Source organism: Manacus vitellinus, unplaced genomic scaffold (genome assembly GCF_001715985.3).
Source record: "Manacus vitellinus isolate BGI_N305 unplaced genomic scaffold, ASM171598v3 scaffold_10_pilon, whole genome shotgun sequence".
Taxonomy (NCBI): Eukaryota; Metazoa; Chordata; class Aves; order Passeriformes; family Pipridae; genus Manacus; species Manacus vitellinus.
Window position 1 is genome coordinate 16,169,749 of NW_021938838.1, and position 21,219 is coordinate 16,190,967.

General features: G+C 38.4%; 1 protein-coding gene across 1 annotated transcript in view; it reads right to left on the reverse strand.

Moving 5' to 3' along the window:
• The window catches only part of LOC103766311 (neural-cadherin-like), a 64,149-nt gene that overhangs the window by 13,380 nt on the left and 29,550 nt on the right, over nt 1–21,219 (reverse strand). The window contains exons 8-24 of the mRNA XM_018086248.3: nt 19,123–19,295; nt 17,951–18,119; nt 17,063–17,233; nt 15,977–16,149; nt 14,820–14,987; nt 14,367–14,616; nt 14,141–14,268; nt 13,081–13,267; nt 12,213–12,356; nt 10,833–11,116; nt 8,724–10,338; nt 7,328–7,421; nt 5,988–6,172; nt 5,546–5,775; nt 2,427–2,698; nt 1,402–1,616; nt 314–441 (exon numbers count right to left, since the gene is read on the reverse strand). Of these exons, the coding sequence (XP_017941737.2) occupies nt 314–441; nt 1,402–1,616; nt 2,427–2,698; nt 5,546–5,775; nt 5,988–6,172; nt 7,328–7,421; nt 8,724–10,338; nt 10,833–11,116; nt 12,213–12,356; nt 13,081–13,267; nt 14,141–14,268; nt 14,367–14,616; nt 14,820–14,987; nt 15,977–16,149; nt 17,063–17,233; nt 17,951–18,119; nt 19,123–19,295 (4,586 nt within the window). The remainder of the gene's footprint in view (nt 1–313; nt 442–1,401; nt 1,617–2,426; nt 2,699–5,545; nt 5,776–5,987; nt 6,173–7,327; nt 7,422–8,723; nt 10,339–10,832; nt 11,117–12,212; nt 12,357–13,080; nt 13,268–14,140; nt 14,269–14,366; nt 14,617–14,819; nt 14,988–15,976; nt 16,150–17,062; nt 17,234–17,950; nt 18,120–19,122; nt 19,296–21,219) is intronic.

The following is a 21,219-nucleotide window of genomic DNA, read 5'->3' on the forward strand; positions in this document are numbered from 1 at the left end:
AATGTGCACATTGCATGGGCAAATTACAACTGAGTTTTTGTGCACATTCCATATGTGCTGCTGCAGAGCTTAAAAAAAGCAGAAAGACTCTTCTTATCATAGAACATAAATTACAACATAGGCAGATTTGGAACTGACAATGTGGTCTTCCCAAAATTTCTATTATTCATCAAATCTACAAGGACAGGTACAACAATATATATAATTACCCAGTCTGTTCTTTCTACCCTCCTGTTTCCACACAGGAGAATGCTATTGGAAATATTAATACCCAAACAATAAAAATAAAAATAAAAAACCCAAACAAACTGACCTGACCATTGGTTTTAACTTCTAGTCGATGCCACTTCTTGTCTGCTACATTCAGATGGCTTGGAAACTGCAGCACCACAAAACCTGAGCCATGGCTCATCTTCAGCACAGGAATACCACTGGAGAGTTCTAACACAACATGGGCAAGAAATTAAACTCAGCTCTAAACAAGAATCCTTCCATTTTGGATATGTCAGCAGTTAGTGACTTATTTAATGGTTATTACTGATCACATAGAGTGGGTTCATTACAGAAATAACTAGAATTATATTCTAGGACTTCCACTATGCAGAAATACTCATTCAGTATATTATTTACTTTTATACTTTAGATTATGCCACTTCTGTCAAAACACTGAAACTAATTCCTGATAAGCAATCTGCAATTTTATGATGTTTAAACAATACACGCAGTTTTAACTCCCACCTTCAACTCAAATTTACAAGGAACTGCAAAGCAAGGCAAAAAAAGGTAAATTATTAACAATATTACCTTTCCGCTAATTGGGAAAATAAAAAATGCCAACTATGCTGTGGATCTTTTATATTAATCCACAAAAAATAAGCAGTAGTAACCTTTTAAATATATGTCAACATAAAGCATTGAGTTCTACTTGTGTGGCATGTGGGGCTGGATTCATGCATTAAATCATTGCATGTAAAAAAAAAGTGTAAAATTGCCCCAAAACTGACAGGTTAAGTGGATTTATTTTCTCACCAAACTAGATAAGAATGACATGCGACTAAGACTACATTAATCAGGTAATACCTGTCTTCAAAGTACCTAAATTCCTTTATAGCACTACAGTTTTTCTAGGTGGATTATTTTTTTTACATATGTATCAATCTGTTTTGCTTTCCCCTTCATTTCTACAACTCTGCAACGGACCTAAAGCCATAGGTGCAGGCTACAAAAATAGACATCAAAGGAGAAAAGACCTATTAGGAAATGTTTCAAAGTATTTTCACACCAGAAAATAAGTTACCTCATTAAAGGAAAAGACAGAATTCACAGACTAACTATTACACTGCTCACAGGCAACCCGTTCTCAAAGACATTTAATTTTCCCACACACTTTTGCAGAAGTACCTATTGCAATGAAGTTTCCTGTACTCCCAGGTTCTGGATTTGATAAAGGACCACTATATAGTAAAAGTCCATCTGGAACCACAGTAATAAACTCTAGAGAGAGTGAGCTTTCAAAACAAGGCCTGATGGGATGAAACCATGCATATCCATTTCCATGGAAACTGTGCTTAGTCTGCTGGCACTCTGGTCCATGAAAGGAAGCAGGACAAAGACATCTGAAAGATCATAAACAAAAGAAATAGTAAGAATTCCCCCATGTTCAACTTTTTTTTTTTTAATTTTACATGCAACAAAAGTAGCACTTAAGTAACAGTAAAAAAATATCAGTGAAACAAAGATTTTTAGCAGAATCTCAGGGGTGCTTGGCAACTATTAAAATACTCTAAGAGTACATAGCATATTTATTCCCTGTACTATCTCCCTCAAAAAAAAAAGTATTTTTGAGGCCATGTGTTTGAGAACAATGAACTATTTCCCTAAATTAGTAACACAGAACACCAGACATCAATTTAAAAACTCAGGGGGGTTAATTCCTAGCTGGAATAAACCAATATAATTTCACAGAGAGAATACTTCTGCATGCCAGGTGATGCTATAATAAAACAAGTTTCCTATCTAATGTTTTCCAAGCTCCCTATTACCCACTGTTTAAACTACATTTCACTCCTACATCCACTGACAGTCACCCTTATTGTTATTCTTTCGGAAAACAAAAAATCCAGGGTGCACATTCCTTCACACTGAACGAGGTGCTCTTAAAATATGACATGTGTTAATTACAGCATTTTGTTTTCCCCAGAGTTTTCCTTCTTACTCACACACAATTTCCACTGCTTTGGGGAGTACAGCACCATCACGGGTCATCAGGAAAGACCCTGTTTAGGCCCCAGGGTGTGAGAAATTTTTTGCTTCTCCTTCAGTCAGAAGTGTGTTTATGGCTATTTTAGACCCGTGTATCTTGTAAGCTCTACTCGTCACTTTAAAAACAGGAGGAAAAAGATAACGTGCAATACAAGTGTGCTCACCTGTACCCATTCAAGGTGTCAGTACAGATGCCCCCATTGAGGCAGGGGCTCCGAGGGTAGGAGGAGCAGGGCTGGTGGAACCGCTCCCGGGCGGAGCAGCCGCAGATCGGGTGGACGGTGGTTGTGAGAGAGACAAAGGACACGCTCCCAGTGTCCATCACTGTTGGAATGTCGCCCACCCTCAGGTGGTTTGTGCAGCCCCCACTGCAGTTTGCACTCCTGCATTCGTCCACATCGATCTGGGAGATGTTCAGCTGCAGAGCTGACTGGATCTAAGAGCAAATACAGTTCAACACATCACCACTCTCGTCCTAATGAAGGCTTTTACTCACTCAACTTCTGAAAACTCTAAGCCATCAGAGACTTCATGGAATGCTTTAGTTTCTTGTTTCTTAATAACATCCCTGACTATACAGACAAGTAAAATTACCCAAAAAATACAGGAAAAATTTAGTAAAAAATTTACACCGGCATTTCCTAAAAACTGAATCGCTGACATGACTGACTGCAAACATGTTAAATCTGTACTGGCCTACTAACACTATTTCCAAGGACCAAAGCTCTGGGAGCAGTGATACTCCACCTTGTGAGCTGTGTCATCTGTGTCACACCTCTCTGCACTCTGATAGCAACAGGCAAATTTCAGCTCAAGCCAGGATAAATTCCTCGTGAGTAACACCCAGATATTGTTTCTTACATTCTCTCAAACACAGACATGGGAACATGCAGGGCTGAGCTGCTTTCAATAATCATGTCCACAGACAGTGACCTGAAAAGACAACTCTGCAGCAACTCTGATTCAGTCTAATGATTCGTGCCCCATAAATTTAGATTTAATGTCAAACTGTCTGAAACAAAACACCGTCAGTTCAGCACCCTGGATGCTACATTAATCTTTGCTATTCATCATTTTTATCACTAATTGGAGTTGCATCTGAAATCCCAAGTACCCAAATAAAGAGCAGAGCCTCAGTGCACACACAGTTCTGTAATGCAGAAATAGTGTCTCCACAGTTCCCACCTTCTAATCCAAACAGACCAAGGAAGCCCCAGCAGAGCACAGGGAAGGGAAGCAGCTGTTCATGGGGTGCCTGAGGCAGGAACAGAGTTGCCATTATTCCTGGCTTTTTGTCCTTCAGCCTTAGCACTGGACTAAGTTATGACAAAGTTTGTTCCCTGGCACAGATTTCTTCCTTTTACTTGCTTGGGGATTCTGCACAGGTGCCTATTAGAAAGCTTCAGAATTTGATTTGTGTTTGGTGATTCAAATACATTGAAGTGATGTGTCTGTAGTGCCCAAACCCGAATAAAGGAGACCTCACTACTCCCACAGTGGCACCCACTAAGGTATACAAATCTGAAACAAACAACAGCAGGTCTTTATATACTTAATATGGGGTTTTTTTTCAAATTATAAAATGTATGGCATATTTATTAAAAATAAGTTTTGAAAAGATCAAAACAAATATGTAAGTGAAGTGCTTCTATTATTTTTTCACTAGTGCAGTCATCTCAATGCACACTGTAAGAACTCTGACCTTTACAATCAACTGTCCATATATTCTCAAATATAGTAACATGTATTGATGATCACATCCCCATGGGCACAAAGTTACTTTATAATGCCATGATGCATCCTGTCAATGCAGTTCTGTGTCTGCTATCCACATCTATAACCATCAGTGAAGGGTCTGTAATGCACATTTAGACATCTCTGTAATACTGTTATAGAAAAACTGTATATAAACAACCTTGACTCTTTTAAAGTATTAGGATGGATTATTTTTCTGTTAAATAAAAGTAGCTGTTGTAAAACTATATCCCAAGGAGGTAATGCAAACATACTATTTATGTAGCAATTCAACAAATAATTCCAGTGCTAATTACTTATTTTCTGTATTTATAGTTAATATGTACAAAAACTACTGGAGGAATTCTCCAGCTATGACTCTTTTCCTGTAACCTATTTGTGATTGCTCACTAAACCTATTCATTAAATATTGAGAGGTGATATATAATTAATACAAATGTATTTTTTTCATTAAAATAAGTGAAGCAATCCCCTTGTTACCATTTTGAGAAATACACATGTCATGCACTGTGGCAGAGAATATTTGAAATCTATGCTGTTTTCTATATTAACGTTGCAGTAACTCAATAAATATGCAAAAGAAGCAGTCATTACCCTTCCCAAATACTCCCTGTCTCTGGCATTTCCTACTTGGTCACTCTGAACAGTCTCATACCACACAGTTATTTAAGGTACAGCAAGATATGGGCAGGTGTTAAGTTAAGACAGCCCTGTTTTGCTCCCAGAATCAGGCAAACTCCACCATATTCACACAAATGGCAAGTGCTGTTTTCTCTTTGGGAAAAATCCTCCATAAGATGTACCATGTATGAAACCCAAATATGGTCCCAGAGCCACAAAGAGCACATCAGGAACTCCCTCTTATAACAGTAAAAAAAGTTGGAGGAGGGTGTCACTTCATATTTAAAGTCATCCAGCTAAATGCAATCAGAGAATTGGTTGTTTCAATCTCACTCATCTGTTGTAACTGTTATTCTAACTACATATTCCTCCCAGCAGGGCTTTTTCTATGAAGTGTCACCTCTTTGTGCAATAGAATTTCCGTCTGGGTGGCATCAAGCCTCTACTCTGAGTGTCTAAACACAGGCTGATGATTTGGAGATTTTCTTCAGCACCTGGAATGTCCAAAAAGCTGTCATTTCCAAGACATTGTCTGTACTACAGTACCACTTTGGCTTCTAGGGATTCTTCTTATTTCATATTCAAAAGTCTTGACAGATTACACAATGAAACACTAAGTGGAGAAAACACAGGCATCTATCCCATGATGGAAATGGAGACCCATCTTCCTGCAGCTGTAAAGTGGTCATATGCACTGAACCACAAGTCAGTAAAACCATACAATAATTGTAGATGTGGGACTAAAAAGAAGGGAGGAATCTTGAATTAAGCATTTACTTGACAAGTGCTTTTTTCCTGAGTGAAGCAGTAAAAACCTTATCTGTAGATCTAGAATATTTTTCCACTGAGGTTTGGGATACACACTCCCCAAACTCAGAGTCTGGGTGAATTCCATGGATGCACAAACCTCATTTTTAAACGCTGCCATCTCAGCATGCAGTTTCTCAGGTCTGTAATAGGCTGAGCCACCACGGACTGCAAATCTGACATCTGTCTGTTTTCCACCCCTGTTCATGACACTGAAGACAATGACATCACTCAGCTTAGCAGGCAACATTTTTGCAAGTAACTCCTTGAACTCTCCATGTCTTGTTTTGCCGTGTTCATCTCTCCTTATGAACTCCTCTGCTGTCACATCTGAGTTTGGGATTCAAAAAACAGATAAACATGAGATACTGGGAGATCACAGGCTAATTTCTCAATTTTTTGTATTTAACAACATGGAAACAGACCAGAAAGTGCCCTGCAGTGATTAGTAAATCAAGTATTGATATAACAATACCTACACCACATAATCATTCAGTTAGAGGAGGAGCTGATCTAAACTCTCACCAGCAAATAAAACCAACCTGACAGACGCACAGTGGCTGAGTTTTGTATGGCTTCATTTTCCAGCTCTCTGACATGGATTTGTACTGTAGATATAACATCAGGACAAACTCCATCAGAAACTCTAACCTTTAAGTTGTATATTCCCTGAGGAGCATTATCCACCATCAGCAAAGACCCGGTCCTCTGATTTAATCTGAAAGAACTAGACAGAAACCTTTAATTAGGAAACCTTATTAAATCAAAACTGAGCACTTACTTTATTCATTAACATGATTCAGAAGGCCTTAAATGTTACTGTGAAGGTTACAGGATCAAAAGTGATGGGAATTAGCCAACAACCTCAGAAAAGCACCAGAAACACCTTAGTTCAGAAATGACAATTTGCAGAGCTTATAAAAAGATGTTTGTGCCACTCAGATTTTCCCAAATTTCACTAAAATCAGTGTGCAGTTGAACCAGGGTTTCATAGTCATCATGAGCTCAGGTAAGAAACAAAGTGACAAACCACATAAATCATTCCAGATTATCACATCTCTGTCTGGAACAGGTCTGTCTGAAACCTCTGACAGCACCTTCATTTCACACCTCAAAGGGCCAGTAATCTGCACGTATGGAAATATTCCAATATTATGGAACGGTAACCTCTTAACAGGGAAACAGGCCCAGGGGCTGCTGATGGATAGAAAACGAGTCTTTAATTTTGGGCTACATAAAGCTTTTAAATTTTTAGTCACAGCACAGACAAAAAAATTCACATTCACTTTCACATCCATTTCTTCCCTTTCAAACAGCATTCAGTCCTGAAATCACCCACCTCGCTTTGTGATATGAACAAATAATGTCTAAGTAGGAATTAAGAGTCCAATTCAACATTTCAATTAACAGAAAAAACTCCACTAATCTGAGTTATGGTTTTCACATGCAATTGTAAATTTAGACATCAAAGGAGATCACCAAATTCCCTTCCACTCTGGATGAAATTATTCCATTCTCTACTTTTAAATTTGGGATTTGTATTCCATCAAGTCTCATATCTGAGAGCAAGCATTAGAAACTCTGCCTATTTTTAACTGGATCTTACAGAACGCACATTTTAAAATAAATTAACAGTGACATCTGACTAAAAATCAACATCCTGGTATGATCCTGCATTCTCTTGGAAAAAATATTTTATGCATTACTTTTCTTAATACTTCGCTACCCAAAGGAAAAAGAAAAAGAGCATTGAGAAGGTACATACATCCCTTAATACACTCAATAACCCTGGCTTTATGCAATCCTGAACACAGAGGAATACACGGTAAAATAATTACAGAAGCATAAATATTACTCATTTTGACAGAAATACAATCCTCACTTGAGCAGTTTTCCTTCAGAGAGAAATGTTTTATTGTCCCAGTCATCTTGATCTGGTGCAAACACTTCCCCAAGCACTGTTGTTGACCATTTTCCTGGTGAGATAAATTAGAATAAATCTGCATTTAATTTTTGCTTTTCAGTGCATTTTATGTTCTGCCACATTCATTACTGCATTTATTATTTATTTATTATTTTCAGATTGGTGATAGTTATGATCCAAGATTCTTAAAACAACGCACAGCCTGTCATATGATTTCTGCCAGTTCTGGAAATGTGAATACACTACAGATGTCACATGAAAGAAAAGCTGAAAACAGCACAAAACAACAACAGAATAATACATAAATACAGCTCTCTACGAAATTCTAAGACAGGAAAAAAAAAATCACCACATCAGGAATTAATCCCCAAATGTTTCACTGCTTGTCTATTATTTTAAACAGCACACAAGTGGAATAGAGCAAAAGAGGGAGAGATCTTGTGGGGTGCAGCGGGGAGAGAAGGACATGACTGAGAAAAGGTAATGGGCAAAAAGCCACCAAGCTGGGCCAGGACTTGGTCCTTTTTTCAAGCCCCTATGGGCTGCCACAGAGTGCAACATCCAAGCAGCTCTTCTAAAACAAAAGAGCAACTCCAGGGTTGGAGACCTCTGAATTCAACAGCCAAGATTCAGCAACATGGGAAATTTTTAAGGTTCAAATCAGGACCCAAACCACCCTAGAAACTTCATTCCCTCATTTCTACAGTACGACCTGGTCACTTCTTTTTCTAATTTAGGTGTACTGAATCCAGCAAATGGTACTCATTGCAACATACCTTCCGTACATTCATCTTCTCTAATATTTATCAGAAATTCTACTACTGCAGTGGCAACTGAGATATGGCCAAGTCTATCTAGAATGGACTAATTGGGGAAAGGTGTAATAAACTACCAGAACTAGTGTGAGGTGAAGTTTTATAGGTAAACTTAAGGAAAAACACAGTAATAGATATTTAAGACAAATGTTAGAAAATATTATTAAATTGTTCATCTTCTGTCACATACTTTCTGAATCATGTGTGCACACAAAAAACTCTGTGTAGGTGAAAACTCATGAATGGAAAACAGATTTTACTGGTTTATAAAAATACTGCAACTGCAATGTATCCATGTCTTCAGCTAACAGTTTTTTTGGTAGATAATCTTTTACAGACTAGGGTCTGAGTTTAACATAGTTTATTTATTCCACTTTATTTAGTAGTTCACAGAATTGAAGTCACAGTTTTGAAATACTTAAATCGTTCAAGAGATAGATTACCAGACTGGAAGAGAAAAAATTATGTGTAAAACTCTGCTATATTCATGAACCTGACAGAGCATCCAGAATCTGATATAACATCCAGATAGCACTTACCTTTGTAACTGTACACATAGACTTCCTTATGGCCAGACTCATGGCAGTTGTCATTTTCATCACCAACTGTTATAGTCAGGGTGTTTGTAGAGCTCATAGGTGGAATCCCGCTATCTGTGATAACTATTGGCAGATGAAACACCTTCTGCTTTTCTCTGTCAAAGGACCTCAAAGCAGTTACAGTTGCTGTGCTATTTCCATTGTCAGTAAGAGAAAAATCCAAAGAGTTCTGATAATGTGGTGGCAATGAAAACGTGAAGGGTGGCCCATTTTCCTCACTGTCCGGGTCAAACGCGTGAAGCAGCTTAGATGTGTGGTTCATATAAACTATTTCAGGCTTCAGTCTATTCTCCCAAACTACAGGCATGTATGGTGCCTCAAACCTCGGCCCATTGTCATTAATATCAAGCAAGTTAATCAAAACTGTAACGCTCCCAGTGCGGGCAGGTGTCCCTTGGTCTGCAGCTTGTACAATTAAAGTGTATTTCTCAATGACTTCACGGTCCAGGGTATTTGCCACAACCACGTGACCATATTGGTCAACCACAAACTGTCTCATAGGATCTGAATCTGATTTTATAGAATATACAATCTTCCCATTCAAATCAGAATCCTTGTCTGTAGCTCTCACTGTGGTTACTGTAGTACCTACAGGCATGTTTTCAAGTAACGGGTTTGTCTGAATAAACGGAGAAAGGAAAGCTGGGCTGTGGTCATTGGAGTCTTCAACCTCGATCAGGCACACTGCAATACTGGAAAAATCCATATCTTCCACCGTGACAGTAAGATTAAACTTTCTTTCCCGTGCATTCTCAAAATCCAATTTTTTTTTCAGTCGGATAGTGCCACATTGCCATTCTTTGTCATTCTCAATGTAAAACTTCTGATCTGGGTCTCCCCCAATGATACTGAATGTTAAGTCTGCGTTTTCCCCAGTGTCTGCATCTGTAGCACACACCTGCAAAACCTCAGAGTCGATGGCTCTGTTTTCAGGAATTGTTGCCTGCCACATCTTCTTTGTGAAGGCAGGTACGTTATCATTGATGTCTGCAACCCAGACAGTGGCAGTGCCAGTTCCTGTTAACCCTCCCCCATCTCTTGCTTCCACGGTAAGAAAATAATTTTCAGTCCTTTCCCTGTCTAGCATTCCCCCTGCAACGTGGATTGTGCCGGTATTGGGATTGATATTAAACATGTCAGTACCAAACTCATTTTTCACATTCTCCGTTATGCTGTAAGTCAGGACAGCATTAAGACCTACGTTTGGATCATCACGATCAACTGCACCCATTTCCATGACCAAAGTGTCCACGGGAGAGTTCTCAAACACATTCCCATTGCAGTCATCGGGCATGCACATGAACATGGGTGCATTGTCATTTATATCCCACACGTTGATAATCACATCAGCAAACCCTGTGAGTCCTCCTCCACCTTCATCAGTAGCCAACACAATAAATCTCCACAGCGCTCTCTCCTCCCTGTCCAGAGTCTTGTGTGAGTAAATGCTGCCTGTTTTCTCATCTATTGTGAAAATATCAGCTGCACCATACCCATGCAACGAGTATCTCAAATCTCCCTCATCCACATCACTGTCAGGATCACTTGCCATGACCTACAAAAGTTTTGAAAAGAAGACATAGAAAGCAAGAAATATGCAATGATTGCATCACATCCTACATGTTGCTACAGTCTAAAGGAGCCCAACAAAAAGCATATGACATGGTATTAATATGAGTGTGCCAGGGAACAGCAAACTAGGGACAATTCAGTGCTTTGCACTACAACAACAATGTAGATATTCTAGTACTAAAATAATATTCTATTTTTCATATGCATAGAGGTAATTTAAATATGCTATTCTGATAGCTACTTTAAAATGCTAATTATTTGCTCTTTAGGATCATAAATGATCCATCTTGTTTCTCCTACTGTCTTTGTAACTGTTTTTTTCTCTAAAAGTCCACTTCTCCTCTTCCAGTGACAAAAAACCTCAGTAAAACTAAACTTCATGAATACATATGTGCTAGATTATTGTCCCATAATTGTCCCACAGTAATCTGTGCACTTTCATTGAAATATCATAGTCTCTGAAACTGAATACACTACCTGAAGTACAAAGACTGGTAATGCATCCAGTTCCTCAATTATACTTCCATAGTATTCATTGATAGAGAAAACCGGAGCCTCATCATTTTTATTCATGACATTGATGATGATAACAGCGTAATCTTCCCATTTCCCATCAGAGGCCAACAAGTGGATCTCATACATTTTTGTTTCTTCATAGTCCAGTGGTTGGGCAATAAAAATGGCTCCTGTTTCTGGATCGACATCAAGGACTCCTCCCGTGTTTCCAGCTGTGATCTGATACCGTAATTTAGCATTTGTTCCTGTCAATTACCAACAGGGTCAGAAAACACACATTCCTGGAAGCAGACTGAAGCATGGCATGTTGAGATGAAGTACAAACTATACAATAGCTGATTTGTGGTATTATGGTTTTGTGGTCTTTTAAAACATGCAGCTATGTCAGATTACTTATCAGCATTTTCAACTCTGGTATGTCTCTAATTATAAAATGCGTCTTTGCCATGACATAATAATTCTGCTTTTACTGTATTAAGAGGACAGAAATAAAGTGCAATATATCCATCATATCAGGTCACCTGTCCAACACTATAGAGTAGATTTACAGACAGCCTAAGTAACAAACTAATAGTTCCTTGAGTAGGTAAATCCTTTTTCAGTACATCTTTGGCACATTTGCCTCAGCCTCCTACAGAGTGGGTGAGCAATCCAGTGCAGTCAGGATTTACTTCTACTTCACAAACATACTGACAGAACAGTCCTTTGGGACTTGTGCAACAAAAAAGTAGGGCTTCACCATACAGTGGAGTCAAATGAGTGATGCCCCACAGCCAAAAGATGCAAGTCTGTACTGTTCCCTCTCTCATTTATGAGCACTGGCTGTGTACTTACTTTTACATGACCTGTGGTTGAATTTCTGACTGATTTGTGGATAAAACAATATAGTTATATAGTTAAGATTCATCACATGCATTTAGGAAGTCTAGATTCAAATAAGAGACTGTTCAGAAGAAAAAGCAAAAGAACAACTACACTGCCCATTGAGAAAGCAAATGAATCTCACTGAAATTAAGTCTGATTTATTCTAGTTAATCAGGACGTTTATCCTGGCACCCATTTGTAAGAAAATGATATGATCTATAATGAATCTGTATTTTCTGGCACAGAAATTATTCCATATCATCCCACATTAATGTATGTCTCCTGAAATAAGAGATTACACCTCACGGCTCCCTTACGAACTGATGTTCATGCCTGATCAGCTCACACCTAAAAGAAGTTTTAAAATCTAGAGACAAAAAGACATTTCCCTTCCTAACACCACTAAATATGTCTCGGTATCCTGAAATTAACTCATGAATATTTTAGACACAGCCATGGGGAATCTCAATACTTTACCTTCATCTTCATCATTAGCACTGACTGTGACAACAGTGGAGCCCACGTCCTGGTCTTCATCCACATTTACTTCATAGACACTTTGAGCAAAGACAGGCTCGTTGTCATTCACATCACTGATGGAAACACGCACATAGGCCGTGTCTAGAGACACGAGGAACGAGAGATTAAAACCCTCAGCTGTGCCACTTCTGTCAGCTACGATTCCTTAACCTGTCTCGCTGCACATTAAATGAAGACAAATATGCAGACAATACAGAAGCAAACCCTTAGGGTTATGGACCATATATATACCAACATTACTCAAAAGCACTTGGATATCAAATGAATGTCACATCCAATTTGTTTAAACAGATAATACATGAATAATTGATGCCTAATACGGCCGTTGTACAGTTTTTAGTCATAACTTTTTGTCCCGAAGCCACAAAATTTTAAGTTGTTATTTAAACAGGGAGATCAATCAAGAAAGGGATTTTCTATCTTGAACGTTTCTACTTCATAACTACTTTTAACTGAATACAGTACCATATGCAGTGCTTTGAGAAACACTTCCACTGCCCAAAGATCTGCATTGTACAGATAACAGGTGCATCTTTACTAGCCAGGAAATTCTCTCTACACTCTAAATATGAAGCTCAAGTTTTCCTTTAATTTCAGAACAAAAAACTTGCTTGCAGATAAAATTTATCTCCCAGCTGTGACACAACTGTTGCACAAACAGTAAAAAAAAAAACCATCCTGAAACCAAACCAACTGTTACTCTTTCACAAGTAGATTTGAAAAAAAGGAAAGTAACATTTGATCTTGCACTTCAGAGACCAATCCAGGTAATAAATATCACGCTTGTTGCAGACATGTCTCTTACCAGAGTTTGGTTTCCCATGTTTTCCAGGTCTGGCTGATTCAGAGCCATCCACTGACTTGACTTCTAGAAGGTAGGAGCCCTTCTTCTCTCTGTCAAACACCGAGGCCGTGTATATTGAGCCTGTCTGGGAGTCCAAGCGAAAATGGGCGTAGTCTCTGCCACTGTCATGTAACAGGGAGTAAGTTATCTAAAGGATTAAACAGAAGTTGTTAATCTATGGAAAGTTCACAGTTAAATAAGTATACAGGGAGAGGAAGAACAGTCTTGTGCCTGAGAACTCGATCAGGGCCAAGAAAGCCTGGTAAAACTGCATCTTGAGCAATCTGAAGTCAATTAACTTCCTTGCATGTTGACTGGTGATCTGTAAAGGAAATAAATCTGTCTTATCTAATAAATTCCCAAGTTGACTAGTACATGTCTGCACAGTGCTTGTGCAACAGCACTCAAACTCAGTTAAAGATCCCAAGTACTAATATAATAGCCCAGGTGAGCTGGATTTGAACTTGCTCAGTATTGTGGATCATGTTCCAGTCCCTATTATATATATATATATATATATATGTATATATATGTTTCTGTGATTGCTCTCAGCTTGCACTCTTGTTCTAAGGATATACCTACTTTCAATTTTTTAAATCAGCAAGGAATATCTCCACTTCAGGTGTTAACTTGCCATATTTTGTAAGGATTCAGTTTGCAATACCCCCAGTGATTTACAACTCGTAGAAGCTTTTAACATGGTTTTTCTTCCATTAATTTATCCAATCTCATTTTAGGCCTATGTAGACCTTCCAAAACAGAGCATTCTATAGCAAGTACTTCACCTAAACTCCAGGTTGTATAAATATTTCCTATTTGTTTTGTCTCACACATACTAGTTTCAGTTTCATTTTTCACATGGCAACACAGAGAAGCTTGTAATAAACTACTTTATTTCATTCTACATTTCCCTATTAGTCCTCCCTTTTCTAGGCTGAAGACTCCCAGACTACTTAGCCATTGCTCATACAGAAGTTATTCTCCACCCTTCATCAAGGCAGATGTAGGTCCCCCTCCTTACCTCCCCATTCTGACCAAGGTCAAGGTCAGTGGCAGACACCTGAATGACAAATGTCCCAACATCAGCTCCCTCTGTTACTGAGGCTTCATAGATGGATGAAGTGAAGAATGGGACATTGTCATTGACATCTGAAACACCAAAAGAGCACAGACAGAGAAAACTATAAAGCATTAGAGAAAAAAAATGTGCACGATTCTGGTGTAACATCCCCGAAGGGCCGACACACCTGTGACATTAATGTAGACCGTGGTAAACGCTGCCAGAGGAACTGCAGCAACGTTCTGTGCTCGAACCCTCAGCAGAAAGCTCTTTGTTGTTTCATAGTCCAGGGGCTCAGCTACCAGGACTGAAGCAGAACCATCATGTCTGTTTGGAGTCAGGTAGAAGCGAACTGGCATGTTGGTCTCTGGAACAAGTCCCTCCTCCAGGTTGTAAGTCACACGGGGATCACCAAGGGGAGAAGTTGCTTTGATTGTCTGCACAGTTCAAAAAGTGTGTGTAATCAACACTTCTGCAAGTACATCAACATTTCCCAAAGCTTTTGTGTTTTGACTCTCCCAGGTACTCAGCTACAAAACACAAAACTGTTATAAAAGCTCACATTTAAACAAATAAAAACCATTCACTTACTCTAAAGCCTTAGAGCTACAGACAGACAAACAACTCTGTCCACTCTTACCAAAACTGAGGCATCTCGTGTAATATTCTCTGGAATAACAACTTCATAGCTGTCTCTTTCCCACTGTGGAGGCTGGTTTTTTGCACTGGTAACAGTTACAGCAAGTTCAACTTTAGTGCTCCTATTACCTCCATCTGTAGCAATAACTTCTCGAATTATAGATGATCTCTGAACAGTAAAAAAGGTTTCATTACAGGTTTTGAATAGGGCTCCAAAATAAATTGATACGTCAAATTAAAGGCACACTTAAATCTACACAGAAGAAAAATATCTTCAATTGAATTCAAAATATTAAATAGGTGTAAAGTTGATGAAAATTCTGCTATTTGCTTTACTGAAGATTGCTGGAATATTTTGATATGTGTCTCAATACACCTTAGTACATTTCACAAAAACTCTAACCAGAACCAAAACAGCCCACTTTGTGAAGCCCCTGAGTTCCCTTAGCTTACCTATAAAAAGTTTTTATTAGGTCTACAGGGTTCTTAGATTCACTAAAGAAAACATACTAAAAGGACATATCTTCACCAAACTGTGTGTCAGTAACTTAGAAGTTAAATTTCAGTATTAAAAATATCTGTTAGGTATTTAAAAACTGGCATCTACAATAACATTTTCATTTTAACAAAAATTACTTTAGAACTCTGAAAACCTCAAACTGTTTGTGTAGATGTTTAGAAATGGTCAAACTGATCAATCTTTCGTGCAACAATTTTATTCATTATGCCTTCATCTTCCTGAGGGATAGCTACACTTAGTCCACCACAACTAATATAAATCAAGTAGGGAATCTGCATCAGGACCAAAATTTCACACTCAGGTTTGTGTCTTAACTCACTGCCTGTTAACACGGTGAAGTCCTACACTTGGGTTCCTGCTCCCCTGCTTATGATCCCAGCCCTCCAATTAGCATGTCAAAGCTAGGGAAACGGGAATAGCAGATCCTCAGAGACAGTGCTGCTTTCCAGCTGAAAGCAAGGTTTGCTTATATGCAATTTACAGTCAATGAACTCATGAGCTAAAAGCCTTAGACTCAAGTTTAATTTAAACACAGCGTATTGATCCTTCAGTATGACGGGGCAACACGAACTCATGGCCTCAGTCCCTCCTAGGATACACTGAGATAATCAGCTTAGAAAGGAAAGCAAGCACCACACCTGAGATATGGGTTGGTTCACAAACACCCAGCCTGTAGTAGGATTAATCTGAAAGTAATTTGGTTCTTCACTTGCTATGGAATATGTGATGGCAGCATTTGAGCTGTAGTCATCGTCCCGGGCCGCAACACGCAGGAAGCTGGTCCCAACTCTTGTGTCCTCTCTTAAGAAATCTAATGTAAGGAAAGGATATTTCAAACACATCATTCATTCACTGAAGTACCATGGACATCTCATTTAGCCATGAAGAAATACTAAAGTAATAATGTATGGAAGCTATAACTTGATCTTCCTTGGAACAATGGCCATACACATTGCACTGAGTATTTTAAAGGGCTGCTATCACTCCAGAGCTGTGGATCACATTTGAACTTCATGTTATCACATTTATAATCTAGAATTCTTATTTCTTATAATTTTTAAAATTGTATTTTAATAAAGGACTAATTGCTCTGTATTATACTTAAATTGAATTTTAATTTCTTGCATAAAACCAGAAGGACCACATTGTCAGAAACTACTTTCTAGGATTTGCATTGTAAAACTAATTGAGAATTGTCAGTCTTCATTTTTTTATTAATATTATACATGTCTTGGGGTGCTTCCATAAACAGGAAGGGTTTTTCTGAAGAACCAACAAGGAGAGGTAAAACAACAGACAATGAAGAATTATGAAATTCAAATGGGAAAAGGAAAACTATGCAATCAAAAGTTATGACAGAAATCTATTGGATCTGAAAACCAAGGATACAGTTAATGCCCAGCACTGCACACCCACACTGTTATCACAGGTTCCCCATCCCTGTGCAGTACCAGACACTTGGTATCCTCAGGTAAGGGAAGACATGGCTATTGCTTCCAGGAATTTTCCCATAAGGAAGGCCTATGAGCCAAGACCATACTTGTTACATCACAATACACAGAGTAACAGTTCTGCAACTAATTAAGGTAAGAGCATCCCTGGCTGCAATCACCTAGTTTGTCACATATTCTACCACCAGGAAGAAAACAAAAACCCCAAAATCTGAGACATCAGGCAAGCTCACACTCAGGGCACCGAAACTCTATCCAATGACTCTCAATTACATTCATAGTGGGTGTTTTCAAATCTGGGGTCATTGTCATTTTGGTCCAGGATGACAACATTTATCTGACATATTCCAATGAGTGGTTCCGCTGCCTGATCTGTTGCTGTCACAGTGATGGGATATTCCCTCTGTTTTTCTCGATCAAATACCTGAACAGTTGTCAGAACTCCTGAAAACAAAGTAAATACCAGACAGTTAAAATATTAGGCATTTGAAAATATTCTACATGTAGATGTTTTCTACAAGCAGAAGTTTAAATACACCTGTAACATGAACTTTGGGTTCAAGGATCCAATGACAAGATTTCACAATTTCAGCAGCTGACACTGTGCTGCTCAGGCAGATACAAACTTCAGTTACACTTACATTTACACACAACTGGACATAAATTTAGAAAATGCAGATAAGAACCAAACTAACTTTAAGAGAATGAGTTTCTAAAGAAATATTTCTTTTGAAGAGCAGTAAGTACAGGGCAGAGGAATGTTTCATGTCTTCCATCCTCCAAAAGTTCAGCCTGAACTTATTTTCAACTTTGCAAGACTAAATTCCTTTGCTGTTTGTAAGACTACTGTCACTTGGATAAATCATTTATATGCCACTAGCAATGTTGCAGGATAATGTTTGGGGTTTTTTTAAATCCAGTTACAAAAACACACAAGTTACTTCACACAGCAGAATTTTCACATTTCAGGGAAAACATCAGTTTTAGTTCAGTAGTGGACATGTATGAAACTTAGTTTCATGGAATACTTGTTCATGCAGTTAATACAGTTTATATTTTGTCTGCTGTCAAAAAAACTAAGCATGAAGTCTGATTTTATTTAAGCCTTTTTTCCACCAGTGTTACAAAGTGGTTTCTAAATGTTCTGACATTTTTTTTTACCTGTGTCAGGATGAATAGTAAAGGCTGGTAGGACACCATCTCTGTGCATCAAGCCATATTTCACTATACCATTGGCTCCTTCATCAGCATCAGTGGCTTCAACCTGCAGTACAACTGTCCCTGAAGGCTGGTTTTCCAAGACAGAAGCATGTTCCCGATAATACTGGCACTAAGACAGGAGAGAAAATAAAAAAACAACAGAAAAATCAAGGACTTATCATGCAATTACTATAAAAAAGATATACCAGAGAAGGAAAAAAAGGAAAAACAATTCAGCAACACTTCCATTCCCATGCATTGCTGTTAATGTTTTATCTGTACCATCATTAATTTACAGACTTCACCTGCTATTTTCTGGTTACGTGAACCACACATAACATGAGGCCACTGAGCATCTCCAACAAATGAAAATATTTGGAGAAAAAGCTGCAGTTACTTCCAAATGCAAATATTTTTCTAAATTAGCAAAAGTCTAATAAAAAAAGAGGGCATACACTTGCCCAAACTGCAGAATTGCTTTGGTCAGAAAGGGATTTCTACACAAAGTAACTTGGTCAAGGAGAGGTTACTGAGAATTTCCAAGACTGACATGAATAGTTGTTGACTTTTCAAAATATGCAACATTGTCCATCAACATTTGAGCCATCAGCATCAGACCTAAAATTTTTAGACAACAGATCTTTAATATGAATTAGCATTCTGAAAACAAATGACAGCATTTATTTTTTACAGTACTTTTCTATTTAAGCTAAAACACTCAATGTTCTCTCATCCATTCCAGACCACGAAAGGAAGCCTATGTAATTTGGAGAGGTACTTTGGAATATTCTGAAACAGGTCCACTGCACAGACAGCCATCCCTATTGATTCCTGCTCACACGTCACATGGAAACTCCAAAAGTGCATCACAGCCTCATGTTCTGGAATGCCAGAGATGAGGGGTGGTTCAGGGAGCACAGCGCTCCCAGAGCAGGACACAAGAGGAGGACAAATCCTGCTGGTCTTAGGGAGGGGTGGAAAAGATGGAGAAGACAGAGGCATCAGGACTCAAAGGAGAGGGAAGCAGAGCACCCTCCCAGCAGCTCATCTGCTGCACACTTGCAGTGACAACACAGTATTAAATAAACATTTACACACAGTACAACACAAATGAATGAGCCGCAAATATTTACCTTTTGAAAGACAGGTTTGTTATTGTTGACATCATCAATTTTCACAACAACCTGGGCTGTACTTGTAAGGGGATGGGGCCCTCCAGAGGCATTATCATCAGTAGCTGTGACATTAAGCACATATTCTGTCCCCTGCAGCTTAGGAAACGGGCTTGAACGAAGTCTAACTAGCCCTGTAAAAACAACAGGTTGTGGGGTTTTTTTCTACATTAACCAATTACCATTATTATTCTCACCAGTAAGAATGACAACAAACCATTCTGGTTTGCCTATTCACCAATAAACCATAAGGCTGCTGCAGTTTAATTTAACTATGGTGTTTTTACTGCAGTCTGATATTAAAACAAAATTTGGACATCACAACAGGTTTGTCTGCAGGTATGGCTACAGAGTTAAATGAGACAATAGCTGCTACACCTCAGCTGACCTGCACAGAACAGCTTTCATCTACCTGCTGTACAAAAAATGGAAAATAAAACAAAAAAAAAAAGACAGAGAAGGATTGTGGTAGAGTTGTGTTTTACCTGCACCTGCCCCACCAGTGAGCCTGGCTCTGCTGCTGTATCATTACTGCAATGAAACACGTGCCACAGCCTCCTGCTGCAGCTGCCACCCACAGCTCAACTGAAACTACTTCAACTTTGCCTTCCTGCAGCACAGTCACAGCAGCATTTGCTTTAGAGGCACAGCCTCAGAAACCTCTATTTTGCTACTCTGATAATTCCCTCAAATGTTACACCCTGCTGGGTGGGATGTAAAGGCACTGTCAGGGAAAGAGGTGCTACAAAAACAGAGACCATGCAGTGAGGAGCTGTCGTGCTTTTGCTCCATCATCCATCCATCACTTCTGTTATTCATCAGGAATAACAGTACTTGCCATTACAACAGAGGATTGTCACAGCATCAGTGTCACTCAATTTGCTTGCAGATGTATTGTTTTAGCTGCAGCCCTTATCTCTGACACATCTCCACCTTACCTTCACATTTCTGCCAAGGGGGTACAGACTATTCCCCTGACTTCATCCCTGAAAAGGAACTGCTGCAAATCACTGTATAAACCTTTAGTAGTTTATTCAGCAGCTAAAGCCCAAAAGTGTCTCGGAAAAAATGCTCATGTTCCTAAAATAAAGTTTCAAAGACTATAAAATTAATTTCCAAAAAGGTATAAACATACCTATACATGATTATCTACATTAAAACTATGGAGCTAATCCCAAGAGATGCTATCAGTCAAATGTTAAAATGCTTGGAGCACTTAAAAAAAGGGTTTTCAGAAGTGTCAGATATCTTAATGCTGTGGTAATTAGACACTTTCAAAACCACTGTTCCTCTTCAGGTGACAAAGCATCTTAAGAAATTTAACTCTCAGAACCTGAAACTCTCTTTTTAAATTAGAAAGGAGTTCACAATAAATTCAGGATTATACTTCAACACTTCCAAATTACCTGCAGACCATATTTTTGGGAACATTTCAGAATCTACACATTAATATTGCAAAACCATGACTGCATTGAAATTAAAATTTCATGTTAAGTGAACTCCATGAAATAAAGAGAAAGAATAACTTAGGGCAGCTTATGCCTTCCTATATAGTCAATGCTTATGCTTTGAAAACTCTAAGTTCAAATTTTGATTGCAGTTCAAAATACAAAGTAGTTTAACTGAAGTTAATTAAGTTAAGTCAGGCCTTCAATGGGATTTCAGTTTGTTTGCCTGTTTCAATCTCAAAACATCCTCTTTTGTTTTTTTCAAGCAATCAACAGCAAATCAATCCTATTAATTTAAAGGGATATGCCAATCTACTTGTATGTTGGGTGTTTCTGCAATTTTTTATTTATTTTTTTCTAATGAGAACACCAATGAGGTGGGATTTTTTTTTCCTGTTCATGTTTTAAAAATATGTGACTGCTGAAAAGAAAAAGATGAAAAAAATTGCTAGTTCAGAACAAATGCCTTAAACTGAAAAGTATTATCCACACACTTTTTTTTCACATGCATGCAGTGTTCTTGGCTAAATAACAATGGTCATGGGAATGATTTTGTCCTTAAATAAAAAGTAATTTTTTTAGCTTAGATTTTATATACTTTTGCCTTCAC